The sequence below is a fragment of the Schistocerca piceifrons genome, chromosome 8 (assembly GCF_021461385.2).
Source record: "Schistocerca piceifrons isolate TAMUIC-IGC-003096 chromosome 8, iqSchPice1.1, whole genome shotgun sequence".
NCBI lineage: Eukaryota > Metazoa > Arthropoda > Insecta > Orthoptera > Acrididae > Schistocerca > Schistocerca piceifrons.
This window is the reverse complement of record NC_060145.1, coordinates 125,896,883-125,924,282: the sequence shown is the minus strand read 5'-3', so window position 1 is coordinate 125,924,282 and position 27,400 is coordinate 125,896,883. Positions and strand designations below refer to the sequence as shown.

Below are 27,400 nucleotides of genomic sequence, written 5' to 3'. Positions count from 1 at the left end.
GCAGCAATTCGACGTGGCATGGACTCAACATGTCGTTAGAAGTCTCCTGGAGAAATACTGGGCATTGCTTCCTCTATAGCCATCCAGAATTGCGTATGTGATGCCAGAGCAGGATTTTGTGCACGAACTGTACTCTCCATTATAGTCCATAAATGTTTGATGGAATTCATGTCGGGCGGTCTGGGTGGCCAAATCATTCGCTCGAATTGTCCAGGATGTTCTTCAAATCGATCGCGAATAATTGTGGATCACTGACATGCGTGTTTTCATCCACAAAAATTCCATCGCTGTTGGCTGCAAGTGGTCTCCAAGTAGCCGAACAGAAACATTTCTAGTCAATGGCCGGTTCAGTTGGAAGAGAGTACACAGTCCATTACATGTATCCGCATCACTCTGGAGCCACTACCAGCCCCCATAGTGCCTTGTTGTCAATCTGGGTCCATGGCTTCGTGGGGTCTGCGCTACACCTGGACTCTGGCATCAGCTCTCACCAACCGAAATCGCGACTCATCTGACCAAGTCACGGTTTTCCAGTAGTCTAAGATCCAATCGATATGGTCAGGAAAGGCTCTGTAGATGATGTCTTGCTGTTAGCAAAGGCACGCGTCGGTCGTCTGCTGCCATAAGTCATTAATGCCAGATTTCACCGCACTGTCCTAATGGATGTTGTTCTTGTTGTTGTTGTGGTCTTCAGTCCTGAGACTGGTTTGATGCAGCTCTCCATGCTACTCTATCCTGTGCAAGCTTCTTCATCTCCCAGTACCTACTGCAACCTACATCCTTCTGAATCTGCTTAGTGTATTCATCTCTTGGTCTCCCTCTACGATTTTTACCCTCCACGCTGCCCTCCAATGCTAAATTTGTGATCCCTTGATGCCTCAAAACATGTCCTACCAACCGATCCCTTCTTCTAGTCGTTGTGCCACAAACTTCTCTTCTCCCCAATCCTATTCAATACCTCCTCATTAGTTACGTGATCTACCCACCTTATCTTCAGCATTCTGCTGTAGCACCACATATCCTAATGGATATGTTAGTCGTATGCCCCGCATTTGTAATGGTCCGGAGGTTCGGCACGAGCATATTGGAAACTGCACAACTTGTTGGGTGTTCGAGGAGTGCTGTCATGAGTGTCTTCAACACGTGCCGAAACCAAGGTGATACCACGTCCATTGTTGTATGTTAACCTGGGACCTAGAAACAATGGAGAGGCTCCATCCCTGCTGCAGCTGCAGTGCTCCACAACCCCACGATGACTACCACAGTCCACCCCTGCTCCGCCCCACACCGAACGAAGGGTTAAGGTCGATTCACACTTAACGGAACGTCTCCGTCACGTCCGTCACGTCAAAACATTCTTCCCTGTGTTTCTAATGGCTGTGTTCACACTCGACGTCAGCGTCCCGGAACGTCTCCGTCACGTCAACGTCACGCATTCTTTCGGAGAATGTTTCCCGTCATGACGGTGAGTTGACGTGATGTAAATCTCTGGTTTTCGAAGGACTGCCTCCATGTTTTTACTCGGCCCCTGTTTATATATTTTGGAAAGAGTGGGGTTAGGTACATGTGGTTCGAAAACTTTGCTTGTACCTAACATGTAAGAATCAATTTTTTATAGTTCCGAGTTTCTCTTTGTTATTTATTCGAATTACAAGTAAGTTCCGGTGTTTTCTATTGTATTTTTTTTTAGATAATGGAGTTCGACGAGTATTTGATTGAATTAGTTCGTTCTCATTCAGACCTATATAATATGACTGATAGGAGATATAGTGATTCCGTTTGGAAAGAAACACTGTGGAAGGAAATTGGAGAAGAGGTGGGGCGTCCAGGTAAATGAAACGCAATTTAATTTTACTTTGTACTAAGGATTGTTAAGTGGTACGTAGTTAGTATGTGCGAAAGTTTTCGCTACAACGATGAATATTTGAGTGGAGTACCGTGTGCAGCGTTCCACGGTAAAAACATTATATACTGTACAAGGTGTTTTTTAAAACTTACAAACTCCAGCAACGTAAATACACTGGTGTTGACCGAATTTATGTTGTATTGACGTGCACCTAGCATTTCAGGATCTTTAAATTATGTACTGCACGTGGATACTGTATACACGTAACGGAGAATAGTTCCAGTCAGTTTTATTGGGCTGTATATTTCCAGTATTTATCTGAGGGAGTAGCACAAAGTAATTTAGCAGACACTTTTGTGCTGTGCAGCGTATAAAGCCTCAAAGTAAAATATAACGTATCTAATGTAATACTGTTGCTATAATTTCGAAATATTGCACTAATTTAATATTTATGTAAATAACACACCATATAGAAAATCTGGCAATGCACTTGGACCACTCTTATTCTTTAAATTACAACAGTGTTATTGCTCTATACGTTTGATCAGAATGAAACAACGCTTCTTTTATGTAAAACAGACACATTGTGACTGGGTAATTACCAAAAAACCTTTTAATGGGATGACAGAATATACAATCACTCACTACATTGATTCATGTGAAAAGGAAATAAATGGACAGTCATTCTTGTACCTAATACATAAAGAATCTCTTATCTTATTCTCATATATATTTGGAGCTAGAAAAAGATCACAGGATACAAATATGTTTGTTTGCAGTTTTGTAAATTACTAGATAAGGCTTACAAAGTTTCTTCAGCTTTGTGTAGGCTGTAATTGAACATGTTGTAGAGAGTGTTTACTCATGAAAATTTTTGAACAAAAGTATGTTTTTATAAAAACCTGGATGATTTCCAAGAAATGGTGTCTATTGCCTATGTGCTGATTAACAGCATAGCAAATGGAAAGTACCTCATATTATTGGGAAGCTGTTGTAAAAATAAATGAAAGCAAACCGTGTTTGTGTCCCCGTTAAAAGTTTGGGAAGACCCTAGTTATTTTTGGAAAAAAGCATTAGACTACTCCATGCACTCTATTAACAGCTATATATGTTGTCTTATTTCAGGCCCTGAATGCAAGCGACGATGGGTGTCACTGAGAGACCAATTTAGAAAATGTGTTATTAAAAAAACAAAGAGTGGACAAGCTGCCATACTCAAAAAGCCATGGAAGTATGAGGATATTATGGCTTTCCTGCGCCCATACATGCTGGAGCGGGAACCAGTTTCTAACATAATTGTTGATATTTGTTCAGAGGATGAATCAAACAGTGAGGTGTCATCACCTATTCCAGACATTGAAAATAACAGTGATTTGAGGTCAGAGACAAGTAGGCCTGTCATGCAAAAGCGTAGTCAAAGTGGCAATAAGAGGAGAACTACAGACTCTGCATCTGCTTCTCTGATGAATTATATTCTAGCGACACAGCCAAAGGAAGATCACATTGACAGTTTTCTTTCAGGGATATGTGCCAGTTAAAAAGATTGTCCCCATTGCGGCAAATACAAGCTAAAGACGAAATTTACAGAATAGTGTCTGATCTAGAAAGGGATCAAGTGTGTGAAAATATTAATAGTGATACATCGTGAACAGTGCTGTTTGTTACACAGTTTGGAAGCACTTCTATGTATAAGTTGATTAAATAAAAAGTCTCTTCACAGTGTAGGTCTGTCTTAACAACCAAATAATGTAAACAATCACCTGTTACACCCAAAGTATTTTTTGTTGTGTTTGTGACTTATTTATGCTGATGACTAGAATTTAAGAGAACCAAGCAGCCAAGTCAGAGGTAACTTAACATGAAGTTAATAAGAAATTTTCATTCAGGGTTTTGGTTAGGCTAGGCTTTCTTATTTTTTGATGGTGTGTGTGTGTGTGTGTGTGTGTGTGTGTGTGTGTGTGGAGGGAGGGAGGAAGGAGGTGGGAGATGAATATATACTTATTAATCATGTTAAGCCCTTACAGTGACAACCAATATTTTACTATGATATGAATTACTGTTCTGAATGAGAGCTACTGTTACATATGAAGGAACAGAAGCTTATCTGGTTATACTGTTTAGATTTAAAATTTCAATAGTGTTGTAGGCAGCCAAAATCTGGTGTATCCTATTAGACATGTTTCCTATGGAGAACAGCATCATAGTAAATGAATGAACAGCTCACTGATAATTTATATGAAACTTTTTCGGTAATACTAGTATCAGGAATAAGAACATGATTTTTTTCTTCATCTAAGTGAAACAAGAATGCAGGTAAGCTCTTTATTAACAACTTTTTTGCTAAAACCTCAAAAGTCTTCATTTATGAGTTATAAATCATAAGGTTATCTGCTTTTCATTTTGCTAACTAGGATGCATTTTGCAGACTGAGTATGTTACACCAACTCTTTCCCATCTTGGATTAGTTCAGCTATTATGAATTAGTGACAGAAGAAATTACAAATCATACCCAACTGTAGATTAGAGAGATTAGATTAGTACTTGTTCCATAGATCATGAATATGACACTTCATAATGATGTGGAACGTGTCAGGTTAATAAAAGACGTCTATACAAGATATTACATTACACAAAATATTACATGACACTTAAATTTTTTGTGGGGGTGGGGAAAATACTCACTTACTATATCCAAAAATTCATTTAATGAGTAGGAGTTGACATTCAGAAATTCTTTTAATTTCCTTTTAAATGCTATATTGTTATCTGTCAGACTTTTGATGCTATTGGGTAAGTGACCAAAGACTTTTGCGGCAGCATAATTTACCTCTTTCTGAGCCATTCAAGTGAGATGTGAAGGATTACATATGGCTTTTGCTTTGCCTTAGTTTTAGACTTTCAGTACCTAATAACTGTGGATGTAATTAAAATGTGAAATAGTAAGCTGTACCTTATTTATCACAGTATTAAAAACATGTATTAGCACACATTTCTGCAGTAAATACACCTACTTGCACCAAAATAAATGTTAATTCTTTTCAAAAACTGGCATTATTCATCCACTGGAGTATATAGAGATGCCACTGAAATAATCATAGTCTGTAATGGATAACCATGAAACTAGTGCTTTTCCAATATTGCATATGTAAATATTGTGCTGGATCAAGTTTGTTAAAAAACATGGTTTATGATATGAAAACAATACTGCTGCATCTACTGATGTTTTAGCAGTAACTAGCCCTCCAACAGCTGGAATCTTTAGAACTCCATGGCTCGAAAATTTATGATCATGATCTCTACCCATTACATCTCCTTTCAGCCTTCAAAACAATATCAAGTACTGCCTTTCAGCCCCTATGAAAGAAATTACAAATCTGCACCCAAATACATTGATATTCATGTCAAGGGGAATAGTTTTATGTGACCACTTGTGCAGATTGAGAACATTCACAAAATTTGGAATTTTTCCCTTGTAATATTTATTCCCAATGCAAAAACTGCAACCTGTTGCCCTATTTAATGTTCACAACATAACACTAGATATTATTTACATCAGCGCATTTATTTGAACAAATTTGTTAAATAAGTGTTCCATTTATTTATAAATAAAACAACAGCTTTACAGGACTATTTAATAAATTTCTTTATTGTTGAATTACATCAGTCCCAAGCTACTATAGTACTAAATGGTTGAATACATTTATGGAAAAGTGACATCAGCTTCAGACACCCCTTTCCTCCAAACTTTATCTTTAAATACTCACAGCTGAGCACTTTAAGTGATCTGGTACTAGGAAAATGTTTCAGAATAATTTAGACACACTGTAGACATAGCCATTCACTCAGTGTTAGATATAGTGGAATTACAGGCATTCTTCTTTTTACAAACAAAAAGAGGAATTGTTTGAGAATATCTTTTGAACACATAAGAAAATACACATTTTAATTACTCCCATGGGAGTCTACCAATAGGGGAATTGAAAAAATCTTTATAGTGTTCCCTCACAACAAAAGGAGATGATGTAGCTGAACCACCTTGTCCAGTTAGCTCCTGCAACACAAGGGTCCCATTTGCTGCTTCAGTTTGTGCATAAACATTTTCTTTGATATAGTTGTGAAGAATACATGTTGCCATCACTATCTTGTCCACATTCTCTGGCATTGAATTAATTCTCCTAAAAAAATTCTAAATTTCTGGGCTAATTGCCCAAACGCATTTTCTGAGACTCGGCGAGCTCTGGATAGTCTGGCGTTAAAAGCACTCATGGCAATATCACCACTTGCTTGACTTTTTGGATGTGGCCTTAATAAATAAGTTTTTAGTGGGAAGGCTTCATCATCAACAATCACATGTGGCACTACAACATCAGTACCAGGAAGTCTCTTATCTCCTGGCACTTGCAATTTGCCAAGTTCCAAGGCTTTCCCCAACTTTGAATGGGCAAATATGCCCCCATCACTATTTTTACCATAAGACCCAATGTCTACGTTTATAAACTTATAGTTGGCATCAACTAGTGCAAGAAGAACTATGGAAAATGTTTGCTTATAGTTATAAAACTGGGATCCACTGTTTGGAGGAGCCACAATCTGAATGTGTTTCCCATCAATTGCACCGATACAATTGGGAAAGTTCCATAGATCCAAAAACTGTTCAGCTATTCGTTGCCAGTCTTCTTCTGTTGGAGTTGGCATTACTTCAGGTAACATTGAATCAATTATTGCCTGGCATACTTCGTTAACAATGTTATGGACAGTTGAGTGCCCAAGTCGGTAACTGAACGATAATGTGAGAAGGGAATCACCTGTCGCCAAGTACCTGAAAAACATTAAATTAGTCATGAATAAAGAGCCATATAGAAAACTTATCTAGCATAACTTACAATGCAGTAAGAAATGCTGAGTGTTTAAAGCCACCCACAAATAATACACATTCACAAATATTAATAGTGCACAGAGCAAATAACTGTTACATTAAGTGGCTAAAGTGTGTTATTGGAACACCCTTCTCCCCCTCCACCCCACCTGAAATCTAGGTTGCAGTGCAAGCTATTACGAAAAAGATATTAATATACACTGGAAAACAATACTATGTTATTTATTTCATATTGTTAACAGTTAACACTGACGGAAAGCAATAAACATATTGTTGAATGTGCTTCACACGGCTTTTCAAATACGGTAACACAGAGAAAATCAGGGATTAAAGCCAGTGCAGCTTGCAGAAGTTTACGCTTCAGTCATAATATAATTTTACGACAAACAGAAGATAAAACAAGAATCGACAAAGTTAAAAAACATAAATGTTTAAACTGAGCATACCTTAAGCACACCATCAGCTTTTGTCGTGGTGATATTGGACACCTATATCTTGAAGTTTTCTTCGTAATCCTCGTCTGTATCTTGCTTAAAAGGTAAAAAAATTGTTGTTTAGATATTCTAAAATATTTGAAGAAGGACGATTCCTCCTCTTCCAGCTCCTTGTAAAGGGTATGAAACTCTCCTTCGCATTCTCGGCCTTTTAACATATTCCTGACCCACACTCTTTTTGGTCGCCGTTCTTCTTCCTCTTCATCAAGGGCAATTGCAATCATTGCAAGTTGCTTCAGATTCAATTTTGGCATTTTATGAAGATCCGAAACTATGCCGATAATAAACCAGTAGACTACAAAAGCGCCTCTGGCGAGTGTATTATGAACCATCACACGACGTTGTGTCGACGTTGACGTGCCGTCTAGTGTGAACGCTCAGAAATTTCTCTGACCGTCGACGGTCCAAAACGTGACGGTGACGTTCCGTTAAGTGTGAATCCTCCTTTACTGTGCAGTTCAGCCCCCAGTGGACCCCCCTCCCCCCAAGGAACGTCTCACACCAGACGAGTGTAACCCCTATGTTTACGTGGTAGAGTAATGGTGGTGTACGCATACATGGAGAAATTGTTTGCGCAGCGATCGCCGACATAGTGTACCTGAGGCGGAATAAGGGGCACCAGCCCGCATTCGCTGAGGCAAATGGAAAACCGCCTAAAAACCATCCACAGACTGGCCGGCTCACCAGACTTCGACACAAGTCCGCCGGGCGGGTTCGTGCCAGGGACCAGGCGCTCCTTCCTGCTCCAGAAAGCCATGCGTTAGACCGATCGGCTAATCGGGTGGGCCACCACGTCCATTAGTCGTGGCACTTAGCGGACATCTCTCGTTACAGATGTCGGGTGCCATAGACTGGGCAAGCAGTAAAACAGGAGAGGCGGCCATCTGTGGCGGAACTGACATGGGCAGCGTACAAGTGTACTTGAACACACAATGGACCAAGCACTCCTTACGATGGGCCTCCGCAGCCGACGACGTATGCATGTGCCAATGTTAACACCATGCGCCTTCGGCAACTAAGACTGAAATGGACACGCGACCATCGGCACTGGGCGTTGGCGCAGTGGCAGAGGGGTAATTGGTCTGATTGAATTCCGATATCTTCTTCATCTTGCCGATGGGAGGGCACGAATCCATCGTCTTCCAGGAGAACAACTACTTCACACCTGCACTGTGGGATGGAGACAAGCTGGCAACGGCTCCATTATCCTCTGGGGAACTTTAACATAGGCATCCATGGGTCCAGTGCAGCTCATGCAAAGCACCATGACTGCAAAGACGTATTGTACAATGGTTGCAGACCACATACACCCGTTCATGTTTCCCCACGGCAGTGGCATTTTTCAACAAGATAATGCGCCATGTCACAAGGCCACGAGTGTGATGGAGTGGTTCGAGGAACAAAGTGGCGAATTCCGTTTTATGTGTTCGCCCCCAGATCATATCAAACAGATCTGGGACGTGACTGAACTTGGAAACAAAGCTGATCGCCCTCCATCCTGGCATACACGGGTATTAGATGACTTGTATGTGCAGATGTGGTGCCTGCTCCCACCAGAGACATATCAAGGCCTGACTGCTTTCATACCACGATGAGTCGTCGCTGTTATCCGCGCCAAAGATGGACATACCGGCTATTGGGTAGGTGGTCATAATGTTTTGGCTGATTACTGTATATGTCTAACGATAATAACAGTCGACGCGACGTAAAACATGACGCAAAATTTGTTTTAAGTGTCTTAGAATCTCTGTAAAGTGAATGACAAATTCACTCACAGAAACAAAGTTTACATTCCACTGATATGTTTGATTTTAGCTCATTGTATCTTCATTCATCGTCCTGACACTTAAACGACTTAAAGATAAGGCTCATGCGTTATCTAAATGTTATTGAATGTCTTGGCGATATTTGCTGTAATCCATTTCGAACTAGTGCAGAACTGTACAAGGAACTAGCTATTTGGCTATCTACACGTCCAGTTTCTTACTCTGGTTCAGACTGACGCTTACACAGTGGCGAAGCTAGGCAGTTTGATACCCGATACAGACTTTTAATTTGACACCGCCCCTCCCCCCTCTCCAAATTGCCAACCTCACAAAAGCGTAAAATACAACATTTGTTTGTAGGAGTTTTTTTCATATTCGTGATTAAGTAATCAAAGTACAATGTCAACCACATTGCAAACAGTTTTTATGAATGAAAACGCATAAGTAAAAAGCATTAAAACAAACAACAGTTTAACTGATTATTAAGAAAGCTGAACAAGTAACCAAAGATCTCCATAGTGACAGACCACTAGCACGTGGCTTAGAGTTTCTTCCTTCTTTCTCGGCTTCAAGTTTTGAAACTGCCTCATCAATATCGCTGTCTTATCTGGCCCATTTTTTATTGACTAACTGCTACATTTGACAGCTGTGCTTGACTCGTAATGGAACCAAGATAATTCTCAATTAATTTGACTTTTGAGGAGAAGAATTCTCTTACATAAAGCTGTCGAAACACACAAAGTTACGAAAAATCTTAGCACCAAAATAACCCTGGGAACGGACTCGGAAATAATTGTCAAATGATTTTCGTACAATCGTGGGAAGTTTTGTTTCTGAAGGTTTAATCAAACGACTAGGATCTGAAACAGCATCTGATATACACTTCATGGTTGGCAACATGTGTCGATTTCTTATGGAAATGTTGATCTACTCATGTCGCAGCGTGCTGTAGCGTACGGCTTAAAAATGGGAGCTCGTACACCTCTAGGTAGCGACCCTCAGCTCTTCTACCTGCCGGGAAAAGGGATTAGTGGATCCTTCCCCGACTCTTTGTGTGCGCAAATTTCAGTGGGCTCAGTTTTCAGTACACCGTCCGGCAAACATCGAAGTTAATGACATGTGACTGGGTAATTTTTTGTTGAGTGAAGAGGCGCATATTACACAACAGCATGCAGTTAAGACACAGTACTGCTGAACCTGGGGTAACTCTCATGTTGTGCTAGAAGAACCATTGCACTCGCCGAATATGACTGTGTGGTGTACATACACAAGCAGCCTTATTGAAGGAAGGAAGGAAGATTGGGTTTAACGTCTGGTCGCCGTTAAGGTCATTAGGGACGGAGTGGAAGCTCGGATTGTGTCAAGGATGGGGAAGGAAAGCGATCGTGCCCTTTCAAGGGAACCATTCCGGCATTTCCCTGGAGTGTTTCAGGTAAATCATGGAAAACCTAAAGCTGAAGCACCGTTATTCTTGGTCCGTTCTTCTTTGAAGAAAATACACCCAGCGGACCTGTCAGCCGTATCGAGACGTCTTCGTGTTATCGGGACCTCGTTGTAGAGTATGTGATTCCTGCTTTGTAAAAGGCGCAACTGTGTGGAAATAACTGTTTTCATGCAATATGGGGCAACACCTCTTGTCACTCGCCGAGTGAAAAGCATGCTTAATGCAACCTTCCACGAACTTGTTGTCTTCAGCGGTTTTCCGGATGCATAGCCTGCAAGATGGCGTAATCTGAATTCATGTGCCTTTTGGCTCTAGGGATATCTAAAAGCCGGCTGGTGTGGCTGAGCAGTTCTAGGCGCTTCAGTCTGGAACCGCGCGACCGCTACGGTCGCAGGTTCGAATCCTGCCTCGGGCATGGATGTGTGTGATGTCCTTAGGTTAGTTCGGTTTAAGTAGTTCTAAGTTCTAGGGGACTGATGACCTCAGATGTTAAGTCCCATAGTGCTCAGAGCCATTTGAACCATTTGATATCTAAAAGAACACGTTCACCGGGGATAAATTCGGTCTGTACCTGATCCTAAGGCCAGTGTAGAAGAAAACTTTTTCAGATACCAGCGGAATCGCTGCAAGCAACTGTTAGTTTTACGGATGCACCATCTTGTCGCAGTGCTCATATTGAATAAATTGTGTAAGTGGCAGTCAATAATAAAATCAACATTATGCCTTCCTCACATATTTGACCTTTTCTGCCCACATTCCGTTCTTAATCAAGTACATGTGGAAACACTTCTGTGTCTGTCTTGAATTCACAGCTGCAGATGTCCACCCGATGACCAAACTTAGACGACTGCTACGGTCGCAGGTTCGAATCCTGCCTCGGGCATGGATGTGTGTGATGTCCTTAGGTTAGTTAGGTTTAAGTAGTTCTAAATTCTAGGGGACTGATGACCACAGATGTTAAGTCCCATAGTGCTCAGAGCCATTTGAACCATTTGAACCAAAATTAGAACTAATTTTTCTTCGTCGTAAACCTTTAAGGTATTAGAATATCTATCAAATTTCGCTGCCACAACAATTGAAGCCTACTCTGGACGTCAGTGAGTAGCTGCACTTTAATTATAAACTCCTTTTACCTTAATTTCTTCTTGATATTTCAAATTAACCGGCACTGTCCTGTCTGATACCGCGCCACTTGGCAACGGCAGCCGTTCAGCTTTTTCCTTGACTTAAGTTACTTCTTTTGTGACTTCATCTTTCTCTGACTATGTCTACACCTTTACGCAGTTCATTCACTGTGCCTTTCATTTATAGTGACAGCACCTGTCGATAAGTGTATGACGAACTGATACGTAACAAGTGAAGTGGACGACTCGTACATTCCGCTACAGAGTAATAGAGGCCTAACCTACTATTTTACTCTTGGTCCCACTTACGGGGGAAAGGTGGTGGGGGAGGTGGAAACGTCTTTAGGACACTTCCCTTTAACTTATATGTCAGCTCACGCGGCTATTTGTTAGTATAATGTTTCACGTTGCTATAGTTTTACTGTGGCTTTTTATCCCTCATCATCTCTAACGGGCATCATGGTCGATTCACAGTAGACGTCACTGGGCGTCACGGAACGGATATTCGTGGCACCGTTAGATGCTGGTATCCCATAAGACCAGTGACTGCCAACCTCTCTGAGACCATTACCACTGCGTGCAATCAGGTATTAGCTAGCACTATCTCGCCTTCCCCCCCCCCCCCCCTGCCGCTTCCCAGACATCGACAAAATTTGCGCCTACCTAAAATTTCAAATTTAGAAGAATTTTCTTTAAATATTTTTTTAAATGACGAAAGGTGAATTATTTTTAACTTTTGTAGGTATTATATTAAACCACGAACTAATTTGTCATAATCCAATTACAGCCGTTTATTTCTAACAACGCCTTTTTTTATATGCTCACATCAAAAACGTTGTGTCTAGACAAGACAGCCTAGACACAATGAGAGGAAGCCGAAAGGCACGCGCTTAAACTCACGCAGGCTGGCGTGAGGTCTGAAACAGGATACGTAATGAATGCTATAAAGAAAAGTACGTAGCTTCTGGAATACTTAACTTTAATCCATAATTGTATAACATCGCTCTTGATGATACATGCTTCATATAATAAATATCAATTGAATACGGCGTCTTGCTAGGTCGTAGCAATTGACTTAGCTGAAGGCTATGCTAACTACCTTCTCGGCAAATTAGAGAGTCTTCGTCAGTGTAGCATCGCTAGCAAAGTCGGCTGTACAACTGGGGCGAGTGCTAGTACGTCTCTCTAGACCTGCCGTGTGGTGGCGCTCGGTCTGCAGTTACTGACAGTGGCGACACGCGGGTCCGACGTATACTAATGGACCGCGGCCGATTTAAAGGCTACCACCTAGCAAGTGTGGTATCTGGCGGTGACACCACAAAAAAACGTTTTGCATCACCTTGGTTCCGAGAGTACCGGAACCTGTACAGAAAATTGCAATAGAGGTCAACATAAACATTATTTCCGCCCTTTTTATTGCTCATGAAAACCACACATTGCATGTTGTACCACCATACAGTGATACCTTCAGAATTGGTGGTCCAGATTGCTGTACACACTGGTACTTCTAATACCCAGTAGCACGTCCTCTTTCATTGATGCGTGCCTGTATTCGTCGTGGCATACTATCCACAAGCTCATCAAGGTACTGTTGGCCCAGATTGTCCCACTCCTCAACGGCGATTCGGCGTAGATCCGTCAGAGTGGTTGGTGGGTCATGTCGTTATGGATTGTGGTGTTATGGATAGGTTGCTATGGATAGGTTCAACTTCACAATCTCATTCACTCGTATTGATTGAATATAAGATACAATGACGACACAATATCACATCCTACTGCTTGCTCTACAACAATGACTTTGAAACAAACCATAGATGCATTATTTATAGCGTTCTCATGCATTTTCTAATAATCACAGCATCTCAATAAAGTGTGTGGAGTTATTGTTCAGAATTGCTGAGACCAAAAGCGCCCTATGTCCTGGATGGGGTGCCCTTTTGAAACTAACGAAAATTTCTCCACTGTATATTGTGACAACATGACACAACGCGGTACATTTTGGCCATGTGACAAAATGCAGGATACAATTTGCATCTCATTATTTTGCGATATCCACTGAAGTACACCGTCGCTGATCACAGATGATCATGAGTGTATTACAAACATTTCAGACACATGAAATAACATTAGAGAATGCAATCTTTCAGAGCATTAGGTCACAAACCGGAAAAAACGCCATCATTTTATGCTCGACAACAAGCTATAATTCAAGGGGACGTAGCTGTTTTGTGCACTATGGCAGGTCTCCTTTTAGCACTGCGATGCCATATCATACGGGCATTTATGAAACAAATCATGAGACTTTGTCTTGTAATAGAACCTCCTGTAAGATTTTACCATGTGTCTCTTCTGTTACATCAAAACCAATTACCATCTGCATGCTTACATTTGACATTTTTGATGGATAACTCACCTCTACCGACATGTATGTAAAGTTTCTGTCATACAGCAGCAGATTCTAGTGTTACCTTACACATCGTACACGGCAACATGTTCCCACTTCCACCGAGTGGCCAAACCATGGGCCTGTTGCATTAACTCAGCTCACAGGTTGCAGAATGTGGTAGATAAGCTCTCTCTGACTTCTGCTCAGTTTCGACTTAAATTGGAATGGTCACATGTGCAAAGCTGCAGGGATGGCGGGGCTAAGGAGCAGTTACAAGACCCGTAGAGCCATCTAAGACTACGTTGGAATTATACTGTAACAGATAGATTCGGAAAAGGTGATTCATTTCAAGATATGAGAGTGCCACAAGTGTGATTCACTAGTGGCTATAATCATTAAAAAGACTTCTCCATAGATCCACCACAGGTATGTGGTTCAATGGAAAGATTGATGCCAAATCGCAGACAGCATTTCTACCGGAAAATCGTAACGCTGGAGATCGGAAAAGCTAATGTACCTGTCTTACGTCATCAGTCAGGACATTATCTACTATATAATTCTCAATGAATCATCACCTGTAACTTGGTGGATACATCACAGAACCCCTGACGAGGCATCGAGACAGAGTGCACTACAAGTACTGAAGAAATACACTCCTGGAAATTGAAATAAGAACACCGTGAATTCATTGTCCCAGGAAGGGTAAACTTTATTGACACATTCCTGGGGTCAGATACATCACATGATCACACTGACAGAACCACAGGCACATAGACACAGGCAACAGAGCATGCACAATGTCGGCACTAGTACAGTGTATATCCACCTTTCGCAGCAATGCAGGCTGCTATTCTCCCATGGAGACGATCGTAGAGATGCTGGATGTAGTCCTGTGGAACGGCTTGCCATGCCATTTCCACCTGGTGCCTCAGTTGGACCAGCGTTCGTGCTGGACGTGCAGACCACGTGAGACGACGCTTCATCCAGTCCCAAACATGCTCAATGGGGGACAGATCCGGAGATCTTGCTGGCCAGGGTAGTTGACTTACACATTCTAGAGCACGTTGGGTGGCACGGGATACATGCGGACGTGCATTGTCCTGTTGGAACAGCAAGTTCCCTTGCCGGTCTAGGAATGGTAGAACGATGGGTTCGATGACGGTTTGGATGTACCGTGCACTATTCAGTGTCCCCTCGACGATCACCAGTGGTGTACGGCCAGTGTAGGAGATCGCTCCCCACACCATGATGCCGGGTGTTGGCCCTGTGTGCCTCGGTCGTATGCAGTCCTGATTGTGGCGCTCACCTGAACGGCGCCAAACACGCATACGACCATCATTGGCACCAAGGTAGAAGCGACTCTCATCGCTGAAGACGACACGTCTCCATTCGTCCCTCCATTCACGCCTGTCGCGACACCACTGGAGGCGGGCTGCACGATGTTGGGGCGTGAGCGGAAGACGGCCTAACGGTGTGCGGGACCGTAACCCAGCTTCATGGAGATGGTTGCGAATGGTCCTAGCCGATACCCCAGGAGCAACAGTGTCCCTAATTTGCTGGGAAGTGGCGGTGCGGTCCCCTACGGCACTGCGTAGGATCCTACGGTCTTGGCGTGCATCCGTGCGTCGCTGCGGTCCGGTCCCAGGTCGACGGGCACGTGCACCTTCCGCCGACCACTGCCGACAACATCGATGTACTGTGGAGACCTCACGCCCCACGTGTTGAGCAATTCGGCGGTACTCCACCCGGCCTCCCGCATGCCCACTATACGCCCTCGCTCAAAGTCCGTCAACTGCACATACGGTTCACGTCCACGCTGTCGCGGCATGCTACCAGTGTTAAAGACTGCGATGGAGCTCCGTATGCCACGGCAAACTGGCTGACACTGACGGCGGCGGTGCACAAATGCTGCGCAGCTAGCGCCATTCGACGGCCAACACCGCGGTTCCTGGTGTGTCCGCTGTGCCGTGCGTGTGATCATTACTTGTACAGCCCTCTCGCAGTGTCCGGAGCAAATATGGTGGGTCTGACACACTGGTGTCAATGTGTTCTTTTTTCCATTTCCAGGAGTGTATCTAATGGTGGCATGAGGGAGTTGCAAATGCCAGCTTCATAACACATTCCTTAGCTGAATGGTTTTGATGTAACGGAAGAGACACACGATAAAATCTTATAGGAGGTTCTATTACAAGACAGATTCTCACGATCTGTTTCATAAACGCCTGTATGACACAGCATTGCAGTGGTAAAACGAGACCTGCCATAGTGTACAAAACAGCTACGTCGTCTTGAATTATAGCTATTGCCGGACGTAAAATGATGGTGTTTTTCCGGCGTGTGGCCTAATGGTTTGAAAGATTGTATTCTCTAATGTTATTTCATGCGTCTGAAATGTTTGTAATACACACGTGATCATCTATGATCAGCGGAGGTGTACTTCACTGGATGTCGCAAAATAATGAGGAGGGAATTGTATCCTGCAATTGATCGTAAAAACTATACCGATTTTGCTCATAAAACTAAAAGAAAATGGAGCTTGCCTATTATCATGGAAAGAGGACATTTGTTATTGTCATGTTTGTGTTTTCCTTTTTTAATAGTTGCTTTATTATAGGAGTCATGTTGATGTTAAATACAGATTTTAGGGTCCAGTGGTTGGAACGGTGTGGTTGCCGAGTTCCGTAACAGGTCGCGGCTGTCCGTTTAGACAAACAACCCACTGTCGGGATATCCCTCATTTATCATGGTTTTGGATAATGGAATGTAGTCAAATTAAATCGGGTGATGCTGAGGGAATTAAATTAGGAAATGAGACACTTAAAGTAGTAAAGGAGTTTTGCTATTTAGGGAGTAAAATAACTGATGATGGTCGAAGTAGAGAGAATATAAAATGTAGACTGGCAATGGGAGGGAAATCGTTTCTGAAGAAGAGAAATTTGTTAACGTCGAGTATAGATTTAAGTGTCAGGAAGTCGTTTCTGAAAATATTTGTATGGAGTGTAGCCATGTATGGAAGTGAAACATGGACGATAACTAGTTTGGACAAGAAGAGAATAGAAGCTTTCGAAATGTGGTGCTACAGAAGAATGCTGAAGATAAGGTGGGTAGATCACGTAACTAATGAGGAGGTATTGAATAGGATTGGGGAGAAGAGAAGTTTGTGGCACAACTTGACTAGAAGAAGGGATCGGTTGGTAGGACATGTTTTGAGGCATCAAGGGATCACAAATTTAGCATTGGAGGGCAGCGTGGAGGGTAAAAATCGTAGAGGGAGACCAAGAGATGAATACACTAAGCAGATTCAGAAGGATGTAGGTTGCAGTAGGTACTGGGAGATGAAGAAGCTTGCACAGGATAGAGTAGCATGGAGAGCTGCATCAAACCAGTCTCAGGACTGAAGACCACAACAACAACAACAACAACATCATGGTTTTGTTCTGAGGGACGCCGGCGTCGCGCTGTGTTGTACGTGTAGCTTTTGTTGGTGTCGATAATGCTGACCGCCTAGCAGCGTGCTCGCTGGGGGGGCATTGTACTAAAGTCACTGCAGTGTGAGGCTGTGGTCACTTTAGGCTGAATGCTTCCTGTTTCCCAAGTAGTCGACTTTTGAAAAAGCCATCTGGAGCGTTCACCGGAATTTCGTTGATATTCCAGAGGGGTGCAGTCTTTCCGAGAAATACGTTTAACAAATTGCAAGAAAGAATTGCATTGACGTTAAGCACAACTGTTATCCTTCGCAGAATGGCGGGAGTGCTGGGGGTGAGTGGGAGGTTCCCAGACACAGCCGCGCTCTGACCAGGGGGGTGGCGGGTGGGAGCCATGTCGCTATATTTTAGATAAACAAGTTGCACTTGAAGCGGCCGTCCTTTTGTCTCCTATTGTTTAGTTGATTATACAAGCTATTGGCGGACAGCGCCCAGCTCATGTCGCGGAGCATTCAGCGGAGCAGCTGGTTGTTAAAAAAAAAAACATGTGACCTCCCTGTAGGTCAGGCTGTTCCAACCGAGCTCCAGGGAGCCGGAGCGCTCACTGCTGCAGCTCGGAGCCCGCGTGGAGGGGGAAAGCGAACTCACTGCCCCCTGGCCGCATGCAGCCGCAACTGACGCAACAATCCGTGTTCAATGACAGCTATGACTAGCCGCGGGAGCCCTGTCCCTCTATTGGGGGAATACCTTTCTATTCATTGAGAGGGATGGTCGTCCGCAATGTCTTGTATATCATAAAGTATTTAATTCTGCGAAGAGGTACAATATACAACGACTTTATACACGTCTTCTCGCAACGCACTACTATCAGGTGGAAGGTGTTGCACGCAGAGAACTGGTAGTCAGGCTTAAGAACGACATACTAGGAGACGTAAGTTTAAAAACGGTTTCGTAATACGGAGGGTATCAAAACATGCAACATAGTTCGTGTTCTGTAATGCGTTTATTATTTTCAGGTGAATGAGAGCGGAGAAAACACTACAGAATCTGCAATTCAGGCAAGCTACAGGGTCGCTCACATCATTGCGACGAGTGGCAAGCCGTTTTCGGTGGGACCACCCGTAAAATCGTGCGTGGTAGCAGTTGCAGAATGTTTGTTTCCAAGGGAGGTGCAGGCAATTGAAGGGGTTTGCCTGTCGAAGCAGACAATGTGTTCAGCACTCCTTTTTCAGTTTCCCATGATGACTTGTCATCGTCACTTCAATTGGAAATTATTGATTTGCAAAATTCAACTTTGTTGAAAGAGAGGTACTACAACACGTTGGATTTATCACGATGGTATCGTTCATTACAGCAAAAAACGTTTCCAAAGCTTCACAGCAATGCCGCGCAGATCACGTGCATGTTTGGATCTACGTATTGTTGTGAGAAGCTTTCCTCAGCAATAAAAAGAGTAAAAAGTAAGGAACGATCGTTTCTTCAGGATGCAACAATGAAGGCTATCCTCCGCACTAAAGCTGCGAACGCTTTGACGCCTGATATTTCCGATCTTGGGATGAAAAGAAAATGTCAAGCTACAGAGGTCCAATAAATTTAGTATGCAATTTCTTGTGAAACAGTTGTTTCTAATTTATTTCCTGAACATCGTATTTTCTGGTGTAGCATGTCTCCACGTCTTAGCGGCTAAGAGTATGAGGTTGTCGATTTTGTAAGACGCAGCTGGCACGTCAAAACGCTTGCCTTGCCGCCTGCCTCAGCCAGCCGTGCCGCGTGCCGGCCCACTTGAATGTTCACAGGGAGCGACACGGCTCCCTGGAGCAGGGAGCGCTCCGCGGCTCACAACGGAGCCGACGAGCTGGAACAGCCTGCTGTAGGTGGATGGATGGAGGGAGGGAGGGGAGATATGAGGGGAGGCAAGAGGGCCTCGATTTTCGGCAGTTTGTGGAGGCTTCTCGAAGAGAATGCATGTTCAACTACCGCCCACTCTGCAGTCTTTGAGACGACGATTTTCCCCAGTACATGTGTTGCATTACGACCTGTTCATTATGAGTGCTGGTTTTTTCACGACAATTTTGATGTGCAGTTAGAACTGTGATGCATTTTTGTCCAAGAGTTGAGCAGGCGTCTGCAGCGAACTCTGACGACAAACAACGATGTATACCTTCCTCAGCTGTATGCTTACTTTTTAAACTCCTCTCTGCTCAACAACAGCATCTCATCACTTGAACATATTTCCCGCCAAAAGGAATAAAGATAGTACTTCACATCCCAGCCTTTCCTCCCTCCAAATTGCAGGTGAAGGGTAAAGTTTGAGTGTGTCTATCACTAGTTTCCTGTGGTATTGTGAAATTTTTTCCCAGCAGGACAACACCAGTTGTATAATATCGTCAATTTTTAAGCTGTATTTCAATTTTAGATCTTCGTTGTGTAGCGCTACACATTTAGTTGTGTAATTAGGCCCTCTACTTCATTTTCCTGACTCAAATAAATAAAGTACATTAACCTAAGCTTCCATTCTTGCCTATAGACGGTTTCTATGTGTTGGGGGAACACTTGGGCTTTCCATCCAGTAGAATCAGGTTTTGAGTCCCAGAAAGGATACTGTTATTTTTATTTTCGCGCTTCTAGTGGTATAATTGTGTTAGGGGGGTGAACTTGTGCTCTCCATCCTGGAGGACCAGGGTTCGAGTCCCGAAAAGGGCACCGCCAATTTTAATTTCCCGCCAATTCCCGGGTGGGGTGTGGGATAGGGCGTCAGCACAGTCCTGGGACAAGGAAATTGCCACTTAAACTCGAAATGCTCGCCAAAATTCGAAATTTCCGACAAAATTCGAAATTTCCACCAATAGGGTAGGTTGGGGGAGTGGGAGGGCGAAAGTGGAGAGAGGGGCAGGGGACTGGGGCCCACGTACAAGGTGAGAAAAACACGTGACGTCATCCGGAGTGGGATGAGCGTGATCTGGGGCGGGGGTGTGCGTGGTCGGGGCCGAGGGTGGATGTGGCCGGAAGCGAGGGGGCAATTAACTGATCAATTTACTTAATTTGCATATAATTTGATATCAAAATTGCGCTGATGCCGCCATCTCCCTACATGCATGTCTCCGGCGTTGCACCTTCTGCTGTCCACAGCTTCCGCACACTGGCATCGAGATGCTGTCGCCGCTATATTGTAAGTAGGCTGTTGAGGTTTTCTTATTGGTAACGCCACGTAGCGCTCTGTGTGAGAATCACTGGCTGTGCTGTGTGCAGTCTGTGGCTAGTTTGCATTGTTGTCTGCCATTGTAGTGTTGGGCAGCGGCGGCTGGATGTGAATAGCGCGTAGCGTTGCGCAGTTGGAGGTGAGACGCCAGCAGTGGTGGATGTGGGGAGAGAGATGGCGGAGTTTTGTAATTTGTCATGAACTGCTGTATATATTATGACTATTAAGGTAAATACATTGTTTGTTCTCTATTAAAATCTTTCTTTTGCTAACTATGCCTATCAGTAGTTAGTGCCTTCCGTAGTTTGAATCTTTTATTTAGCTGGCAGTAGTGGCGGCAGCTGTATTGCAGTAGTTCGAGTAACCAAGATTTTTGTGAGGTAAGCGATTTGTGAAACGTATAGGTTAATGCTAGTCAGGGCCATTCTTTTGTAGGGATTTTTGAAAGTCAGATTGCGTTGCGCTAAAAAAATATTGTGTATCAGTTTAAGGACAGTCGTGTATAATTGTTCAAAGGGGACGTTTCAATATTTCCAATCACCGTGCTGCGCTCCGCTGTCCAACTTGGTAACACCTCACATTGGTGTGGCGCTGGATCTGCTGAAGTGGCCGATATGCACGTCCCTCACTTTAGCAGCTACGTTAGAACCACACTGACACTGCCTGCTAGCCTGGGAGGAGATCAAGCACGCCAACTTTGAAAACAAGTCTTTCTACTGTACTTTTGTCTTTGGATGCATAATACACGTATCATGAAATTTCAGTGAGACTTGTCTTTTAGGAAATTTCATCGAAATTGTTATGTCTGTGAGATTAAGTGTTAGTTTTTATTGCGTGTGTGTGTGTGTGTCAACTCTCATGGGACTTAACTGCTAAGGACATCAGTCCCTAAGCTTACACATTACTTAAGCTAAATTATCCTATGGACAAAAACATACACCCATGCCCGAGGGAGGACTCGAACCTCCGCCGAGACAAGCCGCACAGTCCAGGACGTGTTTGTTTTTCCGAAGTTTATTATTTACAACAAGACTATTTCATACTGAAACATATACATATAGTTAGGGGAATATTGGTGCAAAGGTCTAATTTCAGGTAGTTTTGGGCACAAAGCTGTAAACCGTACGAGATAATGCTAGTTAGAATATTGTTCTACAACTGGGTTAATATGTTACTGTCCTCTTTTTGAAAGAATGTGGGATGGATGTAAAAGGACAAACAAGAAACAGAGTACACGATGCAGAAATATCGTAATAATGATTATTAAGCTTGCTCCCATACTAATTAAGCAAATGAACAAAGAAATAATTTAAGTCAATACATCAATTAAATTGTGTACAGAATCAATGTATAAAAATTTTATGGCGCAATAATGCTGAAAATTACAAAGAAGAACAAAAAGAAACAAAACAGAGTATAAGTGGAACAGTGCTCAATGACACCGCTCTCGATATATTTTTATGTTGCTGCAGGCGTAAAAATTTTCACATCACTTTTGTTTGGTACACTGATGGCATATTTTACTTTCGTATTGTAGTAAGCGCCATTGGCTCTTACACTATGATCGATGGCAATCATAATTCTATAACTTTAAAACATTTGATACACCAAAATAATTAAAAACTCAAATAAACACAATTATTTTTAAAAACAACATTTACGTATGAGAGATGGAATAAGAAAAGCTTTGTGGACAGCCATCTTTTTATCTCCTAAGAACTGACACTGTCGCAGACACAAAACATTTTAAGCGCACCACTGTTCCAAAATTTCGATGTTTGAGAACGAAAGGGCGTTGTGGATGCGTAAGTGGGGGAGGAGTGAGCAGCGGCCTCGGATGCGTGCTTCTCAGTGGGTTGGACCAGTTATATGAAAACTGGTCCCAGTAAAATTTGTGCTCAAACAAAAATCTGTGGAAATTTTCACTGGGTGTTTCCGTGGTCTCAGGATAGCCAGCATAGTATCTCAGCGTTTTCAGTCAGACAGATGGCTGTCCTCTGCAACAACAAAAAACGATTGACTTGAAGGGGTGACATGTTACGTCCGCCCAGGCGAAATGACGAAAAAAAACGGGGTAGCGTGTTTGACTAGTAATCAAAGCGCCCCCGGCCCTAGGTTTGAACACCGCCATTGCTTACATTTTGAATAACAATCATTAGAAACGGCCAAAGACTTTCGGTATAAGAAGTGACTCTTGTTCTGCCAACGGCCTTGTCAAAGAGGGCGGAGGAGCGAACAGAGGTTCATGGCACACCGTGGGAAATTGCCCTAAAAGGAGGAATAATCACGATCAACAGCTTGAGGATGCAGAAAGAATTAGAAACCACCGCGCTAAATACACATAATGTGTATCCACAGGATATGTGGCCTGCAATTGGGAAATGATTCCAGACTAGATCTGCGGGGAAGGTGCTGTCAGATTGAAAGTGACCATGACAAAAAGCTTGAATAACTAACGAAATGGCAACGTTCTGCGAGTGGGGGCATGGAATGCTGCAAATCTGTAGTGAAGCTAGAAAATCTGAAAGTGAAACTCTCAGGCTCGGTCTTTACATAGAGCAGTCAGTGAAGTGAAATGGAAGGAAGACCACGATTCCTGATCAGACGAACATAGGATAATACTAACAGCAGCAGAAATTGGCATGATGGGAATAGGATTCGTTATGAATGGGAAGGTAGGGCAGAGAGTGAGTTACTGTAAACAGCTCATTTTTTTTTCAATTTATTGGTTGTTGCGCCGTGCCCATTCAGCTATAGCAATTTTTAAAGTCAATTATTACTATATGAAGGCAAGTACAACACAGAACGCAGTGCCAAAGTGGAGGAATCGAACCCAGACCTCTTCACACAGCTAACGGATACGCTGATGGCACAGCTACCGATACTTACTTGTAAACAGTTCAGTAATAGGATTATTCTCATTACAATCGATAGCAGACCAACGCAGACAACAACAGTTCAGATGTAGATGCCGACATCACAAGTAGAAGACAAAGACATAAAGTGTAGGAGGATAATCTAGTGTGCAAACGGAGATGAAAATCTAATAGTCAAGGAACACTGAAATGCGGTTGCAGGGGAAGGAGTAGATATAAGGGTTATGGGAGAATATGGGTGAGCCTTTCTGGTTTTAATTTTGGTGGTCATGCCACTCGCTGGCGCCAATAATTACTTGGGGTCGATCCTGATCATATGTCGGGAGCTAGGGTGTTTGTTCGAGGCGTGTGTTGTTGGTTTTGGCGGGCCCTGGTACTGGCAGTTAGCTGGAGGGTACGAAGCTCGCAAGTTGTTGGCTTTGGGGGACTCCTGCTGTCCGGTACAGGCCTGGAGAAGCCACGAGTGGTTAAATTGGTCGGAGGCAATCCTGGATGTCGTGTGACTAAGGCCTCCCGTCGGGTAGACCGTTCGCCAGGTGCAAGTCTTTCGATTTGACACCACTTCGGCGACTTGTGCGTCGATGGGGATGAAATGATGATGATTAGGACAACACAACACCCAGTCCCTGAGCGGAGAAAATCTCCTACCCGGGAATCGAACCCGGGCCCTTATGATTAACATTCTGTGGCACTGACCACTCAGCTACCGGAGGCGGACACCAGCCGGATTAAGGATTATGACTCTTGAAGATTAAGGATTGATAGCGGCTAGTTGCGGGAAGAGCAGTGGACACAGAGCGCAACCTGGTCAGCAAGTTCCCGGTCAACTCTGCAAGCTTAAATATTATGGCATCTCGAACATCGTCTGTGCGGATTGCAGACAATAACACTCCTGCTTGGAATTCCAGAAGTTAAGGCTCCTTTACAGGTGAGTGAAACTGTTGTTTGACATTTGTTATCACGAGGTCATGTCTGTGTTAATGTGGAACTGGACCTGTTATATGAACGTTCCTTCGAGTGACTGTGTATAGTCATCTGTCAGTGCAACTGATGGGGATTCGTTGTTCCAGGACATATTCCGTGCAGGTGTACGAGTATTCTCTGTTATAAATTGAGTTGATGAAATTGAAATTGTGATATAGTCTGTGCCGAAGGCAAGGCACCTTTTGTAGATGAGCATGTCTCCGTAATTGGATTTGAAGACGCTGGTATTTCATCTTGTTAATTTCAAGTAATTTTAAGGAGTGTTAAGCTTGTAACTTATGGGTGTAGTAAATTCCAGGATAAGTTAATATTGCCTTCACCCTAGACATTCTCGCCTGTAGCCTTATTTGGGCAGGTGACTGTTCCCCTGTGATGCCTGTTGACAGGGTAGTTTTGGCAGCACGCGATGCGTTCTTGTTTCTCGGGTCCGGAGCAGAGACGTGGCTTCTTTCTGCTGCGGCGATGCTTCCGTCGTCGCTAGATGTCTTAAGTTGTCCCGCTGTCTGGCGCCTCTACCAGCTATCTTGTGTTGGCTCAAGTTAGGTCAACTTGATCGCTTGATATGTGCCACGGTAGAGTCGGTAACTCTTGATCTATTGAGTACTATGAATTCTGCAAGCACATAAGCCTTGAAGAGTGTTCTGCACTAGAAGTTCCTTGTCACAATATCTGCTCTTTAACTACTCGTTTAAACCTTGCATCCTTAGTGCTAGTTCTAGAGTTTGTTAAGTTTTAAAGCCCTTTACTTACGAGTATGACCTGTTCAGTTTTTCCTTTTTTATCCACAGTCATTAGCTAACTCCACTCATTGTAAAACTTGCCCGCTTGTTGCCTATTAGCTCGATAGCTGCCTGCTGTACTTGCCAGCTTATCTTCTATATTGTGGGATTGTATATTTATTTATGGATCATTGTTAATGTTTCTGCTGGTGAGTACCAGCTGGGAGTCACATTTGAATTCTATGCCTTCCCAGCTTTTCTTGTACTTTGGGAGACTGTATGTTTACTTAAGGGTCATTGTCAATTTTTCTGTTGGTGTGTACATTTTAAATTGTATGCCTTGCCGTCTTTTGTATTTAGGGGGATTGTGTGTTTTATTATTTAAGGTGTATAGATAGTTAAGGGCTTCACAGTAGAATCAATGGCGTGAGTTGTTAACCTTTCTGTATTTGGGTGGGCGTCAACTATCCGTTTAAGGTGTTAGCCACGCCTGGGAATTGTTAATACCTTTAGTGGCAGTCATTTGCAATTCATTTTACTGGTAAAACTCAGTCTATTGAACCAACTTGCGGCCCCACCCAGTTGATGTGACCTCTTACTTGTATTTTGGGACTGTATCCACCTGACTTCAAGACGTGTTCTTAATGTTATAAATTGTTAAAGTTTGTTATTAATGAATTGATCCGGTACCTCCACCAGTGCTGCTCCCAAGTCCAGGGTCTCATCTTGCAAGTGATGAGTGGAGGAGGGGGAGTTGTAACACCTCGTAAATAAACTTAGATCCATCTGGCTCTCGATGGAATCCAGTAAGATCACTGCCTAGGGTTTCTAGGAGAAACCTGTTGATCGGCCCCAGAGGTGGAAGAAGTAACTCAGATTCCCAATGTCAATTAAACCGAAGAACTACATCCAGAACTCACAATCTTGTTTGTATTTTCTTGTAGCCCTCGGGCTACTCCCAAAATAACTTTCATCAATCAGGGAAGTGTGTGATGTAAACTATTTTACCCCAAGTTGACGATACACCGTACGCCATTACATCAGCAGATACTCAAATTCTGGGGAGTCTGCAACACTGCACAAAGACAAGTCGAAGTGTGTTGGAACTTCATCCAAATTTCAACATAAACTACCAAGATACTTAGCAGCTTTTAACATAACTCATTGTTGAAGACTGGAAAAATAAAACATCTGACAGATACGCTAAAGAACCACAACATTCTTATAGCAGTCATGCAAGAAACGCGATATATGGATACAGATACCTTCGATTACGAATGTTTTACTATATATAAAGGGAAAGTGGGACCGAGAGTGATGAAGAATGTACCAAATCGTGGAATAGCCTTTATAGTCGACAAAAAACTTGAACCCAATAGCTGACTTTGATTCCCCATCGGAAAAATTCTCAACACTTACATTCAGAACACAAACGAAATCTACTGTCATCAATGGCCGAGAAAAAAAAGAAAAAGTTGAAGCCTTCTGGAATCAACTAGGTGAACTTATTCAGAAAATTCTGGATAAAAATATCACCATTCTTCTTGGAGACTACAATGCACAGACTGGTAAAGAAAAAAATATAAGACAATTGTTGCAGATTACCCGGCCCACAAAAGAACAAACAGAAATGGTACAAAGCTAATAGAAGTTTGCCAAGCACACTACCTGGTTCTTAAATCTGCAGCTTTTGAAAAACTATCACGAAAACAAAAGACATGGACATACCCAAAACACAACCTAGGAGAATTTCAACTCATGTGGCAATCAAGAAAATTTCGCGAAAAGATATCACGAATGGTAGGGTTCTGAGAAGTGCAAACTTGTATCTGGACCACTACCTCTCTAAAATTAAGTTCAAAGTCATCCCAGACAGGAAACGAAGCATGAAACAAATCAAGAGTCGAAAGTACAACACCGAAAAAATATTACAATCAGTTGGATCACAAAAGAAACAAAAACAATTTAGACATGAAGTTGGGGGGAGTCCAAGGAAAACCTCATTATTACGGCTGAAAGACAGCAAGCAATATAAAAAGTAGAAAACATGCGTGGTGGTCGCTAGAATGCGCTGCCCTCATTGGACAAAGACAACAGAAACAGCGAAATTGGCAATCACAGAAAACAGAAGAAAGCAGATTAAATTACATTAGAGTTAGGAAACTGGTGGATAAAAATACAAAAACCATTAAGAAGACTCATGAAAAGAAAACTCTTCTCCTAAATCACGAAGAATTTACCAAAAACAAGATAAGAAGCTT

General features: G+C 42.8%; 1 protein-coding gene across 1 annotated transcript in view; it reads left to right on the top strand.

The window, feature by feature from the left end:
• Window positions 1–1,459: 1,459 nt before the first annotated feature.
• Window positions 1,460–27,400, top strand: part of LOC124712118 (transcription factor Adf-1-like) — a 102,560-nt gene continuing 76,619 nt past the window's right edge. Inside the window, exons 1-3 of the mRNA XM_047242416.1 lie at window positions 1,460–1,465; window positions 1,691–1,829; window positions 2,972–3,224. Coding sequence (XP_047098372.1) covers window positions 1,460–1,465; window positions 1,691–1,829; window positions 2,972–3,224 — 398 coding nt within the window. The remainder of the gene's footprint in view (window positions 1,466–1,690; window positions 1,830–2,971; window positions 3,225–27,400) is intronic.